This window comes from Dipodomys ordii, unplaced genomic scaffold (genome assembly GCF_000151885.1).
Source record: "Dipodomys ordii isolate 6190 unplaced genomic scaffold, Dord_2.0 Scaffold17, whole genome shotgun sequence".
Taxonomy (NCBI): Eukaryota; Metazoa; Chordata; class Mammalia; order Rodentia; family Heteromyidae; genus Dipodomys; species Dipodomys ordii.
In genome coordinates, this window is record NW_012267233.1 from 6,314,099 (window position 1) to 6,337,389 (window position 23,291).

General features: G+C 35.9%; 1 protein-coding gene across 6 annotated transcripts in view; it reads right to left on the minus strand.

Annotated features, from left to right (window-relative positions):
* The window catches only part of Oxr1 (oxidation resistance 1), a 201,515-nt gene that overhangs the window by 41,159 nt on the left and 137,065 nt on the right, over positions 1-23,291 (minus strand). For all 6 annotated transcript variants that reach the window (XM_013012489.1, XM_013012488.1, XM_013012484.1 and 3 more), the window contains exons 2-5: positions 14,820-14,902; positions 9,395-9,502; positions 8,017-8,130; positions 2,652-2,804 (exon numbers count right to left, since the gene is read on the minus strand). In XM_013012489.1, coding sequence (XP_012867943.1) covers positions 2,652-2,804; positions 8,017-8,130; positions 9,395-9,502; positions 14,820-14,858 — 414 coding nt within the window. In that variant the 5' untranslated portion in view covers positions 14,859-14,902. The remainder of the gene's footprint in view (positions 1-2,651; positions 2,805-8,016; positions 8,131-9,394; positions 9,503-14,819; positions 14,903-23,291) is intronic.

Consider the following 23,291-nt stretch of genomic DNA (forward strand, 5'->3'; position numbering starts at 1 on the left):
TCGTGGGGCCTGAACTCTGGGCCTGGGCACTGTCCCTCAGCTCTTCAGCTCAAGGCTAGCGCTCTACCACTTGAGCCACAGCACCATTTCCAGCTTTTTTTCTTTTTGCTTATGTGGTGCTGAGGAATCGAACCCAGGGCCCCATGCATGCAAGGCAAGTGCTCTACCACTGAGCCACCTTCCCAGCCCTAAAGCAATATTTCTAATCCCTTCCCAAATAAAATTGTTCAAAATTAGTGAAAAATACAACATTTTAGATATAATAAAAGAAATATGTTTTTACAAACCAAACCAAACAGGTTTCTCTTTAGAACAATGCAAATCAGAAAAGAGTAGTCTTTATAATGTTTTATAAAGAGAAAGAAAACTTTGCTAACCGAAAACTGCGTCTATAGCTACATTAACTTTCAAAAATAAAGAAAATGGCAAGGAAGTTATATAAAAATATTTGCTCATGGGTAGATGTTCATCACATGTCTTCAGGCAATTTCTAATTAAAACAATGAAGATACTGCTATAGAACTATTAGAATGGCTAACATCTAAATTACTACAACAAGATGTGTAACAAGAGGAATTCCCACTGCTCAAAGAACACAAAACAGTATAAGTCCTTTGGAAGACCATCTGGCAGTTTCTTATTAAGTTAAAAATAATGTGAACTTATCATTAGCAGTCATGCTTCTTGGTATTTAAACAAGGTGAAAACTTACATGTATACAAATGTTACAAAAATCTGTTTACAGATTTAGCCATTAAGTACCAAAACCCAAAGTGACAAATATGCCTTTTCATAGAGGAAGAAGATAAACTGTGGTATATCCATACAGTGAAATATTATTCAGCAATTAAGATAAATGAGGCACTAAGCCATTTAAGACATGAAGCGTTCTTAAACTTAACATGTTGCTAAGTGAAAGAAGCCCATCAGAAATCACACAATTAATACTGTTTGATTTCAACTAGATGATCCTCTGGAAAGAAGTTATATGGTAGAGAGATCATTAGTAACCACAGACTCAGAAAGATAAAAGGAAAAAAGGATAAAGAGAGGCTCATAGCAGTTTATAAAGCAATGAAATAAATGATTCTACACAATACTAGTAGATGCTATTATGCTTTGTTTAAGCCTGTAGAATATATGACCCAAAATTAAAATTGCAGACTTATCTGAATACTAGCTCATTAATCATGACAAAAATAATAAACACATTGGGAAAACTGGGGGAAAGTGAGAGAATGTGTGAACTCTACTTTCAATTAAATTCTTCATCCATTTAAACTGTTCTGCAAAAAACATTAATATCATTAATAAAGATCTTATTAAGAATAAGAAGAATAGAGGAAAACAAGATTTAAAAGTATTCTAGCTGGTTGTTGGTGGCTCACACCTGTAACCCTAGCTACTGAGGAGACTGATCTGAGAATCATGGTCCAAAGACAACTGGTCAGGGAAGTCCGTGAGATTCTATCTCTGTGATTCAAATGGTAAGAGTTCTAGTCTTGAGCAAAAAAGCTCAGGGACAGCACCAAGGCAGCCTCAGAACCTGTATATACAAAAAAAAAAAAAAAAAGGCTAATAGATTATTAGTTGGGCACCATTTTCTCATACCTGTAATCCTAGTTACTCAGGAGATCTGAGGATCACAGTTCAAAATAAACCTGGGTAAGAAAGCCTGTGAGAATTTTACATCCAACCAACCACCAAAAAGCCAGCAATGGAGCTGTGGCTCAAGTGATACAGTCCTAGCCTAAGTGAAAAAGCTCAAGGGCATTAGATAGCCCCTGAGGTCAAGCTCTAAGACTGGCACACACAAATAATTCTTTATTCCTAGGCCTTGAACTCTTGAGACTAGGTGCTGTCCATTTTGCTAATTTTGTCTCCTTTTGCTCAAGGCTAGCATTCTACTAGTTGAGCTACAGAACCACATCTGGCTTTTTTAGTGATTATCTCAAGAGTCTCATGGACTTTCCTGTTCAGGCTGGCTTTGAACCATGATCCTCAGATCTCAGCCTCTTGAGTTGCTAGGATACCACCAGTGCCAGTCTCCATTAACTTTTAATAAACAGTATTTATGACAATATAATTACCAAAAAGAAGAAAAATGCTTTTGTAAGACATTCAGCAAACACTGAAAGAATATATCACCTGCTGAACTATGCTATAAATTAAAACAAAGTTTGCAGGTGAAAGGAAAAATGATACCAGTTTGAAATCTGGATCCACACAGAGGAATGAAGAGCATAGAACATGATGAGCTGGAAATGTAACAGATTTTTCCTTTACTTTTTAAAAAGTATCTTAAATTAATAATTTAAGGCAAAAATGAACAATGTACTTATACAGTAGATAAATACTAGTTATCTCTCTACTTGTGTATTACACTAAATTGGCCAAATTCAACAGTCTAAATGTAACCAGTAATGATCTTTTTAAATATGCTTTCTGATATACTCCAGCAACAGTAAAATAGCTGTGTCTCACTGCAATCAATTTAGTACTATCCCATGCCTTTAACAACTGCAACAGAACACCAGATGCTAAGCTATAAGCAAGGTCTGTGCTCATTACTACTAATAATTTGTTAAAACATTCAAATGTAAATTCTCTAAGACATGATTAAAAGATTTCTCTAATGTTGCATTCAGTACCTTGCCACTGGTGATATATTTACAATTAATTTTTAGGAATTTCTCAGTAAATGCTTCTTCTTCTTCAGAAGTAGAAGATACAACTCTTGAAGGTCGAATTCCAGTAACGGTGGATGAGGGAGTTGCCTCTTTTGGAAAAACTACATCAGGATTCTTTAAAAACAAAAACAGGAACATTGAAAAAAAAATAAAGCTAAAGAAAATAAATACATTATTGAAACCAAATGAGTAGCTATCCTCATAAGTACTTTTCCTTTCTTACCATATTGTAGAAGTTAGTCAAAAAATTCTTATATAAAAAGTTTAAAATTTGAGAGTCTTGTTTTCATGATGAGTAAGGATCTCAAATGTGATATAAACTCCATTTGTAGTCATTTTTGGTAAAGGGATGTACATATGAATTACATATATTCACCTATATAATATATATATAGTTACCTAGAAAGCATTAACATCTACATTATCACTATAAATGCTTGAGCTCCTGTTAACAAAACTACTACTTCTGATAAGCAAGATATCCAACAGGTATTAAGGGGAGGAAAAAAGTAAAGAGTTTGTCTATGATTCCCAGGTAGGTATATAACAAATATATTCACTGCGGAACTATTTCAAATTTAAAGTTACAAGGAATTTATTAATATTATTCTACAAAGGATGAGGCCCATCTCACAGTTTAACTTTTCCAGTACTATGTACCATTCTCACAGGACAGCCTACATATCTTTTCTCACAATGTTGTTAAGTAGTTAAAATGATACATACAATGACATACATAGATACATATGAATATATATCTATGTATGTCATCGTATATATATACTGAGTCACACCTATCAAAACAAGAACAATTTTTAAAAATTAAAAAAATGATCAGTGTTTCCTTCTTATTATACAGTGATAACTCTGATGATACCACTTACACCATTCCCAAAGCATTTTTGCTTTATTTTCAAATAGGGTCTCCTTTTACCATGGCCAGCCTGGACCTTGAGCCTACTATTTATACTTCTCAAATAGCTGGGATAACAGTCACATGGTATGTCCACTTTTGTATTGGTTGAAAAAAGTTTTCACAAACATTTCACCCAGTGGCCTTAAACTGTAATATTCTGGATACCAACAAAAATTACATACATGACACACTTCAACAGGTTATATTTTTAATTTAAAAAAAAATTTACTGGGCACAGATGGCTCTTACCTGTAATTCTAGCTACTCAGGATGATGAGATCTTAGAATTGTGGTTGAAACCTAGCTGAGGCAGGAATCATTGTAACTCTTGTCTCTTCAATTAACCAGCGAAAAAGCTGGAAGTGGCTAGTGGTAGAGCACTAGCCTTGAGTAAAAAAGGTCAGAGATAGCACATAGGCCCTGAGTTCACACCCCACAACAGCACAAAAAAGCCAGGACCTTACAAAAAAAAAGAAAAAGAAAAACACAAAACACAAACCAATCTTTTCATATCTTATACACACTAACTTGTGTAACAGTTTTCATACTAGCAAGATTCTCCTGAGCTATGAAAATTATGACACTTTCTAGTGTCATAGTTCAAATGTCCCTTACTGAATAGTAAGGACATTTTTTGATCTCATGGACAGAGATTAAAGAGAATCAAACTTTGATATAACATTGTCTGACCTAAACAATTTAATTCTCTCAACTTACTTGAGAGCAGATTTTTTTATACTTCCTTTCATATAGCCTTCTAAATTATAGGGATAATCTCTAGGGCCAGGAAAAATATACATGTGGAAGGAGTTTTGTGCAAAATACCATGAAACAACTATGCTAAATGTGAATAAGAGCCAGGTGTTGGTAGTTCATTCACATAATCCCAGCAACTCAAGAAGCTGGAATGAGATCTGGGGATGATGGTTTGAAATCAAGACAAGGCAGAAAAGTCTGGGAAACAGGGTTCAAAAGGAAATCTACTCGTTACCTTACTTAAGTAACTGTAAACCCTCCTCCCCCATTCATCACCTTTATAATAAATACATTTTTTTAAAAAAAGAAGAAAAGTCTATGAGACTCTCATTTCTAATTAATCAGAAAAAAGCCAGATGTGGAGGTATGAGTCAAGTGACAGAATGCCAGCCATGAAACACAGCACCCAGGACAGCATCTAGTATCAGCGCGTGAGCGCCCGCACACGCACGCATACACACACACGCACACACGCGCACGCATGCGCACGCGCGCGCACACACACACACACACACACCATACAAGAAAAAAACAGGATTTAAATGAAATTAGATTTTAAAGGGTTATAGACTACTGCAAATCATATATAGTAACAAAACAAGATGCTTTTTAATCTCATTTTCTCAAAGTACCAACTTTACACTCATCTTATTTTGCTACTAAGATGTGTGTTTCACATACAAATTCATTAAGCACAACTAATTACATAAGTGGTCAATAATAATTTAAATGGAAATTTATTAAATTCTGCTGTATTTAAATACAGTGGATCTTTTCATTTAATTTTTACTCAGACATACATGGTATATACCACTACTCCAAGTTTTAAGGATACTTAATGCTTATTCAAACTCCATAGCGTGCCAAATGATGAGATGAAACTGAGATGCCAAAACCAATTGCCAAATGAATTAGGGAGCTTAACTACAGTAATACATGTTTCCTTTTAAATCTTCTAATAAATGATAAATGGCCCAAGCGGGAAAAAATAACTGTAGCAGAACCATCAGAAGTTGTAGCAAACTAGCAAAAACCAACAAATTCTATTTATGTCTTCTCAACTATTCTAAAACAGTTGTTTAATTTTTTACTATGAATGTTGCCACCTACCATGTAAACATACTATAATATAGAAATATAAACAATTGAGCAGTACAGATAGTTATACAGAAATATTATTTTGGAGCCTAGTAATGAATTCTAGGCAAAAATTAGATCAGATAAATTTAAAAACTTAATGTCCAAAAGGAATATTTCTAACCGCTGCATACAATAATTGCAAAAGTGATGATTATTGCATTAGGAAAAAGTTCAAGCCCTTTTCTACCTCTTATCTCATTCTTTGATCTATTCCAAGTATAAAGAATTTATTCAAACTAAAGATGACTTTGGGGCTATATTTGATAGTAGCTGAGTCACTATTGATTGAGTCACTGAGAAAGTCACAGGACTTTCTTCATCTTTCAACCACAAGAAAGAAACATTTTCTCTGAGGAGAAAACCTGGCCTCTTTCTCTTTTTTTTTGACTGTATGCCATCCAAGAATGCCAGGTTCTTTAAGGTTGAAGTACAGTTTTCCAGTCAGAAAAAAAAAATACTACTGTTTACATAATTACACTTTAGGATTGAAAACTCAAGCTACATTAGCCTATCATTGCACAGTTTTCCTTTGTCATGTCCCAATATGCACACATCACTGAATGCCTTAGGGAAATGGTCTAGCTATGCTCAAAACATTATTCTGAGCCTAGTGCTGGTGGTTTGCACCTGTAATCCTACCTACGTAGGAGGCTGAGACCTGAGGATGATAGTTTGCAGCCAGACTAAACAGAAAAGTCCATGAGACTCCAACTCCAAAATAACCAGCATTTTTTTTTTTGGTCGGTCACGGGGCTTGACCTCTATGTCTGAATGCTGTTCCTCAGCTCTTCAGCTCAAGGCTAGCACTCTACCATTTGAGCTACAGTGCCACTTCTGGTTTTCTGGTAGTTTATTGGAGATAAGAGTTTCATGGACTTTTTCCTGCCTAGGCTGGCTTTGAACTGCAATCCTCAGATCTCAGCCTCCTGAGTATCTAGGATTACAGGCATGAGCCTCCAGTACCCTGTTATTTGATTGGGTTTTTTTAGTATTCTATAACATGTACTTAAAAACTGCTTTTGCTGAAAAGCACTGACTCCTTGCTTAGGTCCACACGTTCACTGACAGGAGGAAAATACACAGGATCTTTGCCTCCATTTTATATGCCCTGAGCTATTCTCTCCTGTAATTCCTTTGTCACCACCTTGGAATCCAGGAAAGATAGGACTGAGGATAAATGTTCTGTGATAAGCACAGAGTTACTATCTGCCAAAAAGCAATTACACTTATTACAAGACCCCATCTGCCAATCTGAGACAATGAGTTACCCAACTATCCAGCTAGGTCCTGCCCAAGACTACCTATGGCTTCTTGATCAAGTGTGTGATTGGGACTGTTTAATACCTATCAGTGCCTCTCCCACAGTACCTTTTTCTGTTTAAACTTAAATGACTTCTAGGGAAGATGAGGTGAAATGCTATCTTACCTCTTCTACATCAACTAAACTTCTTCTTTCTAACCTATGTCTAACTTACTTTTCCCATTATTAACACACTGGGCACATGACCAGACCTGACCTATGGAACCCAGATATGTGAGCCTGGGCCCTAGAAATCCTGTGATAATTCTTTTATCGATGTACCAATCATTAAATCTGATTTCTATTCTTATCAATAAAAGGTAACAAATAGCTGGGTGCTGGTGGCTCACTCCTATAATCCTAGCTACTCAGGAGGCTGAGATCTGAGGATCTCAGTTCAAAGCCAGCTCTGGTAGGAATGTCCAAGAGACTCTTATCTCCAATTAACCACTAGAAAAACTGGAAGTGGCATTGTGGCTCAAGTCCAAGCCTGGAGCTGAAGAGTTTAGGGACAGTGCCCAGGTCCAGAGTTCAAGCCCTATGACCAACCAAGGAAAAAAAAAAAAAACAGGTAACAAATATAATGCAAATTAAGGATTCCTAACTAAAAAATCCAAATCTGAAATTTTCTGAAATCCAAACCTTACTAAGTAATAAATACCATGAGGCCACAGTGGCCTAAAGGCAGAATACTAACTCTTAAAGACTAAAAGTAGAGTACTAGAGCTTGTATGAATAACTTGTATGAATTAATTAGCAATATTGGTTTACCATTTGATATCCTAAACCTTGGGTGAAAGGTATCTTGTACAGTTAACAGGGAAACGTGAAAGAATCTCTCATAGGAATCTAACCACTAAATGGAGGAACTGTCTTTTAAGCAAACAAAAGTCATTATGAAAATGGAAAATTATAATTAGTATTTATGTAGAAAAGGGCAAAGAAACATAAAACTCCTTTAAAATGAGTTTAATTTTTTTTAAAGCTAGCCAAGACAGAGATAAATCCCAAAGACTCTTATCTCTACTTTTAATTAACTAGGCAAGATGCTGGAAGTAGTTGTCTGTTTCAAATGGTAGAGGTGGTACCATCATGGGTCTAAGTTCAAGTCCCCATACTGGCACAAAATAAAAAAAAAAAAACAAAAAAACCATGATGAACATATATACTGTGGGATGTCTCCATAGCCATCTTTGAAATGCAGGTATACTTACAGTGGTCTTATCAAATTCAGCTTCTGATGATGTTGGTGACAGAGGACTTATAGGGCTTAGAGATGGAGAGCTCTCAACACTGGAAACATATTCAGGATCAGGAACATATAAAACCTGTAAAACATTCACATAAAGATTAAGAGAGGGTTGGGAAGGTGGCTCAGTGGTAGAGCACTTGCCTTGCATGCCTGAGGCCCTGGGTTTGATTCTTCAGCACCATATAAGCAAAAAGAAAAAAAGCCAGAAGTGGCGATGTGGCTCAAGTGGTAAAGCGCTAGCCTTGAGCTGAAGAGCTGAGGTACAGCGCCCAGGCCCAGAGTTCAGGCCCCACGACCGGACCCCCCCCCCCAAAAAAAAAAGATTAAGAGAAACTGAAATGGTAATACTCAGATAATGTTCTATGAGCAAGCACCATTAACAATAATTTTTAACAATAAAGAGAAATAAGTAAAAAATATTCATATTATAACAATATATATGAACATAACAGGTCTGATAAAGTAAATTTTAAATTGATGCAGACAGATGAAATAAGAAATAAAGAATGATAGAGAAACAAGTGTTCACCTTAAAGGAAATTTGGCAATAGCTAATGGAATTTAAATTGTACATATATCTTTCATCCATATTACTTCTAGGAATTCTCCCTAGTGAAATACCTATTGATAGATACATACATACATATGCACAAGTGTTAACCATAGCAAAGTTAACATTACCAAGAAAGTTAAAAACAGCCTAAAGATTGTGACTACAGCTATAAACTACATCAATAAAATGAATCACTATGTACAGATGAGGTTGGGAGAGCTAGGCATGTTAGCATATACCTGCAATACCAGCACTTAGCAGGCTGAGGGAGGAGAGCTTGAGTTTGAGGCAAGCCTGGAACATGTGAGTTTGAAAACAGCCTGAACTATACCTCAAACACTGCAACCCCCAAAAAGTAAGAAGACAGAAAATGGCTGAGCTAGTGCTGTGCTTAAATAGAACATTTTTCAAGAATCAATGTTAAATTTAAAACAAAAAAAGTAAAATATTTAACCCCAAAGAAGAAAGACATGAATGTGCTTGAAAGTATATGTGAAGTGGGAAAGAAAATGAACAGTTTGGAATACTGGAAATTTTAGTCAATTCGCATGAACTGCTTTGAATATTTAAAAAAATTCTTTAAAGATATACTTGAAAAGGCAATTATTTAAATTATGTATTAAACAGGAAATTCATAGATATAATGATACTTTTTCTTGCAGAGCCAACATGATTTATTCAAAGCATACAAAAATTATTATTCTCAAATGTTCTACATTAATAACTATGTGCAAGGAATACTTTCTACTTAATGATTCTGAACACCAACCCAATTAAATAACAATACCTGTCCAGTAACGACTGCTCGGGAGAATAACTTATTTAGTTGAACAAGTTCATTGGGCGTTGTATCGTACTTCAGGGCTATGCTATTCAAAGAATCCCTTGATTCAACCTGTTCCAAAGAAAAAAGTAAGTTATTTTATTTTTGTAAACCAGAAAAACTATCCAAAATGTTTATTGATTACTATGGGTGGGGCAGCAGGGGAGTCTGAACTCCATTAAATACAACTGAGCTCTCCCCTTCCTCATGCCTTCTGTGTAAATTCCTTCATTTACACAATATGGTATCTTAACTGAGATAATACAAAATCTCTCTGAAGGGCTAGGGGTATTGGCTCATGTGGTAGAATGCTTGTCTATCTAAAGAGGGATAACTCTGAGCTCAACACCTGGTGCCACCAAAAAAAAAACCCAAAACCTCTTTAAAACAAATGTTATAGAACTATCTACACGAACTGCTCTCCCACTACCAACCACAAGTTTTATTCTCACAGTGCCTACTCAATAGAATGATTATGTTAACCATGAACACCAATATAGTTACAAAAGCAAGAGAATTTGACTGCTTAAGCAGCTGCAGCAACAGCTGCAGGAATAGTGAGCTAAGAACAGAGAAACATCAATAGAGTATCAGGGCAGTTATGTCTAATCAGGAGGCAGACAACAGTAGGATAGCAGTTCAAGGCCAACCTGGAAAAATGGTTAGTAAGACCCCATCTCAACAAATAAGCCAAGGCAGTGGTGGTTCTTAATTATAATCCCAGGTATGTGGGAGAGCACAGTTATACCATCATGACGAAAATATGAGATGCTATCCAAAAATTTACCAAAGCAATTAAACAGGCTTGGGAGTATAGATCAAACAGTAGAGCCCTTCCTAGTAAAAAAGGTCCTGAGTTTAAACCTCAGTGTCACCCAAAAAGAACCTAAGAACCCAGAACCCAAGAAACAGCAAAATAAAAATAACAGCAAACTGATGTGATAAAATTATATATTATATAGATATCTATTATTTATCTTATATAAAATATAGATTAAAATAGAAGATACAACTAAGACCCAAAAAAAGATTATTGAATGGAGTTGTGAAAGTAAAGGCAAGTCGGAAGCAAAGGTAAAAAAGTGATGCTGACTCTAAATAAAGTTTCAAAAGAATGAAGAACAGAATGAATGGGAAAGAAAATAAGGAGATCCAACATTATGAAAGGATGGGAGAAGGAGCATCATTATTTTACAAGCTATGATTTGTTATGAATTGACAATCAGAAATGCAAACAGTGGCTGTGAACGTAGCTTAGTAGTAAAGTGCCTGCCTGGCATGTGCGAAAAGCCCTGGTTTTGATTCCTCAGTACCTTATAAACAGAAAGAACAGGAAGTAGGGCTGTGGCTCAAGTAGTAGAGTGCTAGCCTTGAGCTAAAGAAGCTAAGGAACAGTACCCATGCTCTGAGTGCAAGCCCCAGGACTGGCAAAAAAGAAGAAAGAAGAAGACAGAAGACAGAAGACGAAGACGAAGATGAAGAAGAGAGCGAGAGGGGAAGGAAGGAAGGAAGGAAACAAAATAAACATCAGTGGAAAAGTGCAAAGAAATACAAAGTACTCACATTTGAAATCGATGACAAAATAAAAAAGAATAGCAAGAACAGGAAGACAATGAGGACAACACAATGAAGCATGATAGAAGAATGTAATATAATTAATTTCAACAACCTAAAAGAATTAATTTCAAGGAGAGAGAGAGAGAGAAAGAGAGAGAACACAGAGCAGGAGAGGACAGCACTGAAGTTTTCCAGAAGTTATGAATGATATGATTCCTCAAACAGGACAGAGTATTTCTAAAGCTAGATTTTAATAGAAATAAAATGAAAATTAATATTTAAAAAATCTGCAGAAGTATAAAGACAATAAGGAAAAGTTTCAATCTAAGCAATAAAAATAGGGCTGCCTAGAAATGAACTAAAATAAAAGGAAAACAGGAAGACATGAGACAGTGTGCTACCAACTTACTGAGAGAAAGATAACTGTTAGCTTTTAACTCTAGACAACTAAACTATGAGCAATGAGGGGGAAATGAAGCTTTTAGAGGTACTAATCCTCAATGAAAGAGTTATTACAACACCTCAAATGGAGACAGGTAAAACTGGGAAAAACACATGATAAATAGGAAGCAACAAGAAGAAAAGTCTTAGGTTTGATAACTGAAAAAGTGTTTTGAGTACAAAGGTGCATTGGAGTAAAAAGAAAAATAATTTTACTGATTTCAGAATTTAACATATACTAGAATATATATATATATACATGTATAAAGATAACTGCACATGTGTACATATGTAAATATATACACATGCATTTTATACATATGTATGCTTTTAACTTTAAGGCTACCTGAAATACAAAGATTACTTATACTCTACAAGTATTCTGGAAATACTTTTAAGTTAGAGCATAAATATTTTAAGGATGTTCTTTTCTTTATTTTCCAAATAGGGTCTAGCTACATTTTTCTGGATTGACCTGAAACTTCTGGGCTTGAGCAACCCTGTCTCATTCTTCAGAATAGCTGGAACTTCAGATGAGCAGCACAATGTCTAGTTTGGATCTCAAATACTTAAAAAGGAACAAACTTGGAGCATAATGTATAAAACATTTTATTTTAAGAGACATTAAGGGGCAGGGTGTTGATAGTGCATGCCTACAAAGTCAGCAATTTGGGAGGCAGAAATTGGGAGGATCAAGTTCAGATTAGCCTTGGCAATTCAGGAAGTAAAAATAGAAGGAGTATAATCTAGGCAAGCCTAGGCCAAAACATAAGACCCTTGGCGAAAAACAAAGCAGAAAAGGCTGGGAGCATGGCTAAAGTGGTACAGCTCCTTCTGAGCTAAGTATAAGTTATTGAGTTCAAACTCTGGTACTGAGAAAAAAAAGGAAAAAATAGGGAAATATATGCTGACTTATATATCAAATATAGGGAATCTAGCAATATAGGGAAATATATGCCAACTTAAATACCAAAATTATGTTATATTAAAATTTTTATATGAATATATTACAGACTAGTAAGTATGGGGTATAAAACAACATGAGCGTTATGTTGATGGTTCTTGTTGTAATACATAAGCCCCTGAGCCCAAACTTTTAGGGTTTTTTGTGTGTCCTTTGGGATTTTCTTGTTGTTGTTGTTGTTATTGTTTTACTTTGTTTTGGTACTATTTTCTCCATTTACAACCAAATCAGTCTCATGATGTTTTCAAAACTTTTACTAATGTCAAATGGAGGAAAAGAACAGGAAGAAAAAATGTTTTACCAAGTAATACAATTTTAAAAACTAAGCTGTTGAAATGATGCTTTTTTTTAATCTGTCTGTTTTTGTTCCTCACTGCTCCACCCCCCCAGCTCCCCCAAAAAGTGGAACACTCCCAGGGAGAAAAGGAAGGTTCCACAGGCTCCTTTATTCAGAAGGAGAAGTGCTAAGCCCAGGATTCAGTATCCCCTCCCCCCACCCGAATTCTCCCGTGATTCCCAGTTGGTTGCTCCCAAGGTGAAAACACATCCTTTTAACAATTTTGAGGATCAGTTGCTTCAAGGAGTTCATGTCAGTATTGTATTTATGGTTTTACAATAAAACGACCTTTAGGAAAAACAACAACAGCAACAACAAACAGTATCTTACTTCCTTTTAGAAATTATTTTAATAATCTATCATGTGGAAAAATGAAAAAAAGTCTCAACAGAGAAGTGCTAAAAGATGTTTATAACAGTTCTGGTGAATACTTGATTTTTCAAAGGTCATTTATGACATTAGAAAAAAATTCTTCAGTTTTCCATTAATCTTCCCCAAAGGATAATGGTTTTACAAATTAGTTTTGTTACAGACAGCACAGTTTACTGAACTATAAGGAAAGAATGATAAATTTCTAAAATCAAACCAACAAACTATAATTCTTCCTAATCATGGTACATGTGAAAGCCATTGATCTATATATCCTATGTGTTTATGAGCATGAAAATAAATCTTATTCTTACAACTTACTCCTTATTCTTATTCCTACAGTTTAGCAGACACTAAGTAATAAATCATTATATAAATCTTTGGCTATTTAACCTTATCTTTTCAACTCTATAGGCTTAGTTTTTCTTTTGATAGCTATAAATTTAATTCTATCTTATAATATATAGTTCCTATCCTTCTATAAACACTTCTATCTCAAACTGACAATTATACAATGTATAAAAATAACCTAATATTTTAATTTACTGTTCAACTTTAAGGATGCATGGTTAGTAATTAAAATTCACATAAGAGCTCATGGCAAAACAAATGTTAATGTTCAAAATGGCATTTTATTTTATTTTCTGTGTGGGGGAGGGGAGGGGGCGGTAGGGGGCATCATACTCTTGTGCACTGCTCTTTTGTTCTGGGCTGATGTTTTATCCCTTAGCCACACACAACTCCAACTCTGTTTTTTTAATGATTACTTCAGATAAAAGTCTAGAAGATCTGTCTGCCCAAGCTGGCTTGAAACCAGGATCCTCCAATCTCAGCCTCCTGATTAGTTACAATTATAGGTATAAGCCTCCAGCACCTGGCTAAAATTGCTATTTTTCTTCTTAATATAGTTGTAATGTTAGAAAACATGAAATAAAATTAAGCTAACTTAAAATAAATTACATGTTAACATTAAGTAAATAACCTAATAAACCAAATTCAAATTCTCAAAATAACCTGAAGTAAACAAAATTGTAGTAGAGAGGTTTGAGATTGTGCTAACAATGTGAAAATAAGCTCCATTTTCACAGCTGGAGAAACTTAGTTGTCAACTTATCTTTTAACTATCATATCTGCCAATATACTGATTCTGTATGTGAGATCATAAGGAAGATCACATTTCTTAAGAAGCATATTTTCCCCTAAAATCCTAATCTAATAAAATTATTGTAGGGGCTGGGAAGGTGGCTCAGTGGTAGAGCGCTTGCCTTGCATGCCTGAGGCCCTGGGTTCAATTCCTCAGCACCACATAAGCAAAAAGAAAAAAGCCGGAAGTGGTGCTGTAGCTCAAGTGGTAGAGCTCTAGCCTTGAGCTGAAGAGCTGAGGGACAGCATCCAAGCCCAGAGTTCAGGCCCCACAACTGGACCCCCCCCAAAAAAAATAATAAAATAAAATTATTGTAGTCTAAGATCTTTGAACTTCAAGTAAACCATCAGCAATATCAATTAAATTTGCTGAAATGACTATCTTTGTAGCTCACTGTAGTTTCTCATTAGGGAAAAAATGCTAAAATGTAATTAAGAATTTAGAAATTATTATTAAATAAGTTATTTTATTTTATTAAAAAAGACAATTTACAATCCTCGCTTTATTCTGTAACAAGCAGAAAATATCTTAAGGCCATTACACAAATAATTTGCTTTCCCAAAAGCAAGTAACTTACAGTATACTCAATAGTCCCTTTAGGTTTCTGAAAAGACATCCGTCTCCCATCTTTCTTGTCTAAGGTCTTCTTTTGTCCAGTGTCTGAAAAAAAAATGAGAAAAAAATTCTATTAAATTCATTTTCCTCTCAAAGCAATGCCAAAGATTAAAAAGCACTTACTGGGCCCTGATATTTGATTATGAGGGGGGAAAACATCATATTCCCAACTATCAAAAAAAGGTACATATTTCCTTGCTTGCTTTTGTGGCTGAACAATATGAACTACGGTAAAAAACAGAAAGTCAATTCAAAATAAATACTGTCAACAGAAACGAAGTTATTAAATATTAACACATAGACCATTTCTTTTTATATATTCAACCTGATTATAATACACTATATTTGAAAATGTATTTTAAATATATAGTAAAGGTATGTATTATTTTTAACTAATAAATGTCTGTAATGATACTACTAATCCACACAAGAGAAAAACTTACCTACTTTGACTCATGTGTATAGTCTTTTTGTATATCATCATTACGTAAAAGGGATTATCAATAAATTATCTTCCTTTAGATACCATGAACTAAATTTAGGTATATTTTCTTTTTTTCTTTTTTGGGTCCGGTTGTGGGGCCTGAACTCTGGGCCTGGGCGCTGTCCCTCAGCTCTTCAGCTCAAGGCTAGCGCTCTTCCACTTGAGCCACAGTGCCACTTCTGGCTTTTTTCTTTTTGCTTATGTGATGCTGAAGAATCGAACCCAGGCCTCATGCATGCAAGGCAAGCGCTCTATCACTGAGCCACCTTCCCAGCCCCAAGTATATTTTCATATATAAGTATTTTTATGCATTAAACTTGAGAGCATGTGTTTATCAACATATTTTACTTGAGTATCAGCAAAAGTAAGCTACTTGTTTCAAGTTTAATTTTTTACTACTGTTAAATCTCATGTTCTTCCTATAGTGATGGCACTGAAATGATAAAATACAAGTTACATTCATTCAAAAATGATTAAAATGTCTGGGCACTGATGGCTCACACCTGTAATCTTAGCTGTTTAGGAAGCTGAGATCTGAGGATAATAGTTTAAAGTCAGAACACATAAACTCCTTGATTCTTTTTTTTTTTTTTTTGGGTCCGGTCGTGGGGCCTGAACTCTGGGCCTGGGCGCTGTCCCTCAGCTCTTCAGCTCAAGGCTAGCGCTCTACCACTTGAGCCACAGTGCCACTTCCGGCTTTTTTCTGTTTGCTTATGTGGTGCTGAGGAATCGAACCCAGGGTCTTGAGCATGCAAGGCAAGCGCTCTACCACTGAGCCACCTTCCCAGCCCTAACTCCTTGATTCTTATCTCCAAGTAAGCATCAAAAAAATGCCAGAAGTGGAGCTGAATTAGTTGGAAAACTCTGTCTTAAAATATTCTTGATCAGGGGGGGTAGGAATATGGCTTAGGGTAGAGTGCTTGCTTGACATGTATGAAGCCCTGGGTTTGATTCCTCAGTACCACCTAAACAGGAAAAGCCTGAAGTGTCACTGTGACTCAAGTGGTAGAGTGCTAGCCTTGAGCCCAGAGAGGCTCAGAGACAGTGCCCAGGCCCTGAGTTTAAGCCCCAGGACCAGCAAAAAAGAAAAAAAAAATTCCTGATCACCCAGTTCAAACCAAGTCTTTATTAATTTCACTGCATCTTCACATCTCTTCATTACATTTAAAACAGTTTTTATGTTTTTTTTAAAAGTAGTATCTGTAAACTCTGAAACATGGCCTTGTCTTGTTCTTCTAAAACAAAGATATATTACTTCTACTTTTCTGATTCAAGTTACAGTGAAATACTGGACAAAATATTTCCAATCTTTCACTCGCTTTGACACTTTATCCATAATCAAAAGGAAAACAAACCTCTCCACGTTTTCCTCAGCTGAACTCTAAATTTATCCTCCTTTAAATATTACCCTATCCTTCTATTCAGCTGAGCCTTTAAAACAATCCACTTTTACAGTCTACTCCATTACCTTCTATTGATTCTACAAGTGCACTGAAGTCAGCACTCTTCACCAATTCACTATACCTGCTTTGAAACAAAGTGGTATATTTGGTTGGTTTTTTTCAACTTTTATTTTCTTAATCTCTACAGGCATCCAACTAATTATTTCTGCATTCTCTTCTTTTCCTTTATTAGGAATAATCTCACATTCCTCGATCTCCTAACCATTAATGTTTGCCTTTAGTATCCCTTTCCTCCATCTAGCCCTTAAAGGTCACAATATGCACACAAGGGCTTGTAGTTTGGTGGCTTGAACCACTAGAGCCTTCTTCTTCGAAAATGTATTCCAAGGCCAACAATATTATATCACCTAGAAAATGGTTGTGAATGCATGGTCTTAGGCTTTACTCCAGACCTCATGATTGATTTGCATGTTTGATAGCTTCAGAAATACTATTAATGTAGCTTTAAGGGGATCAAACTTAATAGACTGAATAATTGATAGAAAAAATGTATTTCTCTAAGTAACTCCCTATTTATTAACTGCTAGTTAACACTAGCAGTTTACAAATGTCTGTCAGACTATATTAAATATCCTGAGGAATATAAAATACCTTTCTTTATTCCACTGATGTGAGATACCCATGACTTGCTTTGTCCAATAGAACAAGAAATGATATGTGTCTTCCAAGTACAACTAGTCAGAGCCTATATTTTATTAGCTTTTTCTTTCTACTAGCTCAACCAAGGCCATAGATATTCCACATAGGGATTGTTTTAAACACTAGAAGAAAAATATGATTCCACATGTGTTTATATGCAGATATACAAATCTGTTCCCATTTCTGCTCCTGGTTAAATTATTGTTCATGTAATATAAAAAATAATTAATCATCTAACAACTCATGTATAGAAAACAAATCACCTGCTAAAAGACAAAACAGTCTACTTTATTCAAAGCCACAAAATTTAAACTTTGCCAATTGTTTCAAAATAAAAACTCCCAAAGAGCACATCAGAAAAGGGCTAATATTACAAAAAAATGAAACCTGTGAAAGTTACAAACATGAAAATTGTCAAAATAATATGAGTAAATATCAGAATGTGAGGAGAAAGTTAGAAAAAAACTGGTAATGTCATACCAAAGAATTGTTTTGTATTTCCTATCTATAGCAAAGATTTTTTAGAATGTTTCTATTAGCTTTAAGTAGTTGTACAAAGGAGTTGCCATTCAACAAAGCTTATGAATACAGTGTTTATGAATACAGTGTTTCGTAACCAATGTCTCTCTCCTCTTTCAACATTCTCACTCATCCATCCCTTTCCAACCTACCCTTCCCTCACTTTTCTTAATTTATAGGTTATGTATTTAATGGTGTTTCAAACATAGCTTTTGAGGGCAGGCAGGATGGCATAGGACTATAAACCCAGCTACTCAGGATGGAAAATTCAGCAGGATCACAGTCTGAGGCCAGCCTAGGGAAAAGGAGACTCCATCAAATAAAATAAGCCAGGTATATGCAGACGCATGCCTATAATCTCAGTTATATCAGAGGTATACAGCGGAGGATTACAGTCTGATGTTGGCCTAGGCAGATAGCATGAGACCCTACTTAAAAAGTAGCTACAATACTGTATATAACTATGAAACTGCCACAGTAAAACCCACATAGTATAACTAATATATGAAAAATTGCTAAAGAAAGTGCTCGGGATGCAGTTCAAGTGCTATAACAAAAAACCCAGATTTAAAACTCTAATACTGTTGTAAAAACTTAAAAAAACTAGAAATTGGAATCTCTACTTATTAAAACCATATGTTATTATGATAGTTGTTTTCTATATTACAGAATTTTTTCTATTTATTCTTCTCCCTCTTTCCCTTTCCCTCCCTCTCTCTCTTTTACTTTGTACTGGTACTAGGGCTTGAACTCAGGGCCTTGAGCTCTTAATCCAATTTCTGAATCACTGCTGGTGCTCTACCATGCCTCCAGTTCTGATTTCTTGCTGGCTGGTTGGAGTCTATCAGATTTGTCTGCTCAGGCGAGCTTTGAACCTGGATCATCAGATCTCAGCCTTCTGGATAGGTAAGGATATAGGCATGAGTCACTAGTTTGTTTTATAATCAATACAAGAAACAGTTGTTTCTGTAGGCTTGCATAAATAACAGGACTGACTTGATGTTAGGGACACTGTGATTTATGTCAGATTCACATATTTGTTTTCATTGCCTGCTAGAAAAAAAAGCAGTGTTTGGTATTTATCATGTTCATATGAATTTTAAAAAGATTCTACTTTTCTGTATTAGAGATGAATGTATATATATATGAAGAATAATCTTGAGATTGGTATTCTTGTTGATCATTTAATTTCATTATGGGAAATAAGGAAACCAAGATGTGGAATAGGTTATTCTTACACATCAGGACTATTATTAAATAAAACAACATTTAATTTGAATAGAAAAACTATAACCATTGAATACAATTGTTCATTGAATAAAACTTATTGAGTCTTGCTGGGAGACCATGGCTTATGCCTATAATCCTAGCTACTCAGGAGACGGAAATCTAAGGTTCCTGGTTCAAAGCCAGTGTGGGCAGAAAAGTCCTTCAGCAAAATTCTAAGTGAGAGTGCATAGACTTTGAGTTCAAATCCCAAGTACCATCACACACACACACACACACACACACACACACACACACACACACACTAAAAAACTATTGTGTCACCTAGTGAAGCTGGTTGGTGAATATAAAAGGAGCTTTTACAAAATACCATCTTCCAACCACAGTTTCATTTTCCATGGTTTTAGTTATCCAGAGTAATTATGATCAGAAAATATTAACTAAAAAGCTCTAGAACTAATGTTCTATATTTCATGCCAATCTCCGTATGATGAAAATTACATCATCCTTTTCCCTCCTGCCGCATACATGCATTACTTTTGTTCAGTGGTGTATCCACACTGCATTCAGTACCCACCCATTAGTTATCATTTAGACCTGTACAGGTTTTCAGACCAACTGTTCATGGTTATAGTTTTGTATTCAAATTAAACTCTAATTTATTTAACAATGGTCATAAAGTAGTAGTATTCCACATCTTGGAATTTTTTTCCAGAAAAAAAATGAACTAGCAACAAGAGTATCAACCTCAGGTTTCTTCTTCAGGTACATACATTCATCTATAGATTTTTCCTGTTGTAAAGTGAAGTAGAATCACAGAATTTTAATGAATTTATGATTCAAAGCCAACTCAGTAAATTACAATTATTTGTTTTGTTCTTAGATTAAGCACTTTGAAGGCTATATAAACCTTTCAAATTTATCTCTGCATACCTCCACAGCCACAAATATGAAAATAAAATATTTTAACAGGTTAAAAGACAAGCAAAGGTAATCAGCTAAAAGAGAAACCTATTTCAAATTCAAATTTCCAAAACCAAAGATGACTCAACTTAAGAATCATCATTGAGGAGGTCTTTCATTACATGGAAAATAATTCAGTGATAAAAATTTAATGTTCTTTCATTTCATTTTTCATAAAATATTTAAACATTCGCATAGAACACTAATATATATTATGAAACATAATAGCTTCATGGCCAGTTCAACCAGTTGCAAAAGTCTATGCTGGCATTCAAAGATGCTAAAAGGCACAGTTCAATGATTACTGAGGTCGCTGAGGGCATGTGTACACACGTGCGCATGTCTGTGTGTGTGTGTGTACAATGCTTCTATCACTATTCCATTCACCATGACTTTCCTACCACCAAGGGGCAAAAGAGGAGGAGGAGGAAGGAAAATTAAGCAGTTTTAACTCTTGTCATGACTTAACATCACAGAAATCATTTGGGACTGGCTTGACAGGAATCTGTGAGAGCTCAGCACGGCCCTCTTAAACCTGGATGGGAACTGGAGGATGGAATGATGAAGTGGAGCCTTAAATTGAATGAGATTGAAATTTTAGAATAAAAAGACTGAGTCTTAAGTAACTGAAATATACTTTTTTTATTTGCCAAAAGGAAACAAAGTTAAAGAAGGCAAGCTATGTTTAAAGGATCTTGTCACCAACTGGGAAAATAGAATTGATGTATCAGTGCCGTTTTGGCAAAAAAAAAGTTTTATGTTTATATTACAGTAATTTAAGACTCTCAAATAAGTGAAAGCTATTGATTTATAGTTATTTTTATTACCATACAATCTAATAAAGTGATTACAGGCTATACAATATGGGCTATGGGTCCTATCACTAAAGAACAACCCCTAAAGTACAATTTTTTTCTACAAGAAATAAAAACAAAACACTGTTTCTTCTGCCACTGTTAGGAAGTATGGCAATGTTGTGATAACCTTCTTACTTTGTCTAAATCTTGTGGTTTTCTTGAGGAGTTATACTGTTTGAGGCAGGAAACAGAAAAATTGCTAAGAGGAAGAGCCGCCACCTTTCAGAAGCTCAGAGTAATGTCTAACAAATGGCTTTGTATAGAAAGAATAAAATCAGAAACAACTGATCAAAGTTTTAGATGATCTGCTTTTACCCAGTTGATAAAACTATTTTATCAACCTTCTTATTGAGAATGAAATGCTAAAGGACAAGAAGCCAACAGAATGCAGCCCATTTGACAAGTGTGTAGTGTCTGGAATCGTATAGTGCCACAACTCACAGAACTTTTTCTAGAATTTAAGGATGACAGGAAATTTTGCTGCTGCCATTTTAAAAAAAAAAGAAAGAAAGAAGAGTAATCATAGCAGAAAGGGCAGAAGAAATCCTTCAAGCAGACTGGACGAACACTCATTCTGAAGGAAACAAAATGCAAGGGACACCCAATAGCAAAAACCCACCCAAAGCTAGTTGCAAAGAACAATATCTCATCCTAAGCACAGGCTTAAAAAGAGCCATGTTTTATTTGTATACATACATGATGCCTCTCAAATCAAGAAAACTTGGGGAACATATACTTATCCTAACTACTGATTACTAGGGCGCTTATTTAACTCCATTTGGAACTCTGTACTTGTAACTTCATAGACACACCTTGTTTTTCCTTGGTATTTTCTAGCTTTCACCCATCATTTTTACTAGTTCTGCTCCAAGTGAAAAAGTTCTAGAACTGAAATTTTGAGATTATCCAATTCAACCTCATTTACAAAGGAGGAACCATAAGTCCAGGAGAGTAACTTATCCAAATTTTTCCAAGCAAGTAAGTTAGGATGTACCCTCACATTTGACTACGGTCCTACTTCTATGACATCACAAGACCTCTCTAATCTGTCAGGGATGGAGAGGCATCTTGGATATTAAAAAGAACGTACAACGAATTCACAAGGCACCTCCAACAGAAGAGGAATTTGTATGACTTTTGAAGCTGAACTTCTGAAAGAAACCCTAGATATGTGCCCCATAAATTTTAGTGAATGAAGGACACATATATATTATTAATATATGTTCCTTTCTAGTTATGCTATTCTATATATTTTTCAACTTCTTCATCTGAAGGTTGGGTACCTATCAACTGTTTTCAAAGAGGCACCTGAAATTTCACGTTAAGAATCTGTTATCCAAACACTTAAAAAGTTCCATTCCTTATACCTGTCTCCACCTTTAGAAGGATTTTGCGTCTGGTTAAAGATCTTTACAGTAAGAAACAAAAGCTACTCTTCCCCCATTCATGTTCTAATTACACAAAAATTCAAAAGAAATTAGATTTTTTTTTCTCCACAGCATAAGTTACATACCTACCTACACAGATCAACAGATGGTTTAAAAGTTTTACAACTTCAAAGCAACTGCCAGGATTGGAGGGTCAGAGACACATGTTATGTATTTTCGTGCTTTTGCCATGTTTGAAACACCCGTATTGACTTCCTGACTTGCACGACACCCCCCCCCCCGCATTTTCTAAGGCCAGCAATGGAAATTTAAAAAAAAAATGAGTTGGAGACTGAAACATTCACGTGGAGAAGTCAATAGGAAGCCATCGGTGTCGGCTCTACAGACCCACCGATCACCAATACCGATCCCGCAGGAAGGACTTGAGTTCTAAAAAGTAGAAAGCTACTTGGGATGAAAGGAAACACAACGCTCAGTATGGATCCACGGTGACGGGGGGCGGGGAGTTTCTAGGTTCTATCACATGGAAAGAAGAAGGGCGGTGAACAATAACGACAGTAACTGTATATACACATAGAGACGATCATAGAGATGGTCAACCAGGCTTTCAAAGCACGCGACGCGGAACGCAGCCGGGTGCGGGGGAAGCGCGTCCCGGGGCGCAGCGGACTCGGCTTCTCAACGCCAACAGTCGGCCAGCCGACCCGGCCCCGGACGCGGGACCGCCGGGGCCGCGTCTCCGGACGTCACCGAGGCCGGGAGGCCACCCACTCCAAACGCTTGGCGGGGATTTACCGCGCGCCGGCCCGGGCCAGGTGAGGAAAGCAGGAAGAGCCGGGCAGGAAGAGTCACACACGCCGCCCCGAGTCTTCCGTCCCCGCAGCCCGCCCCGCC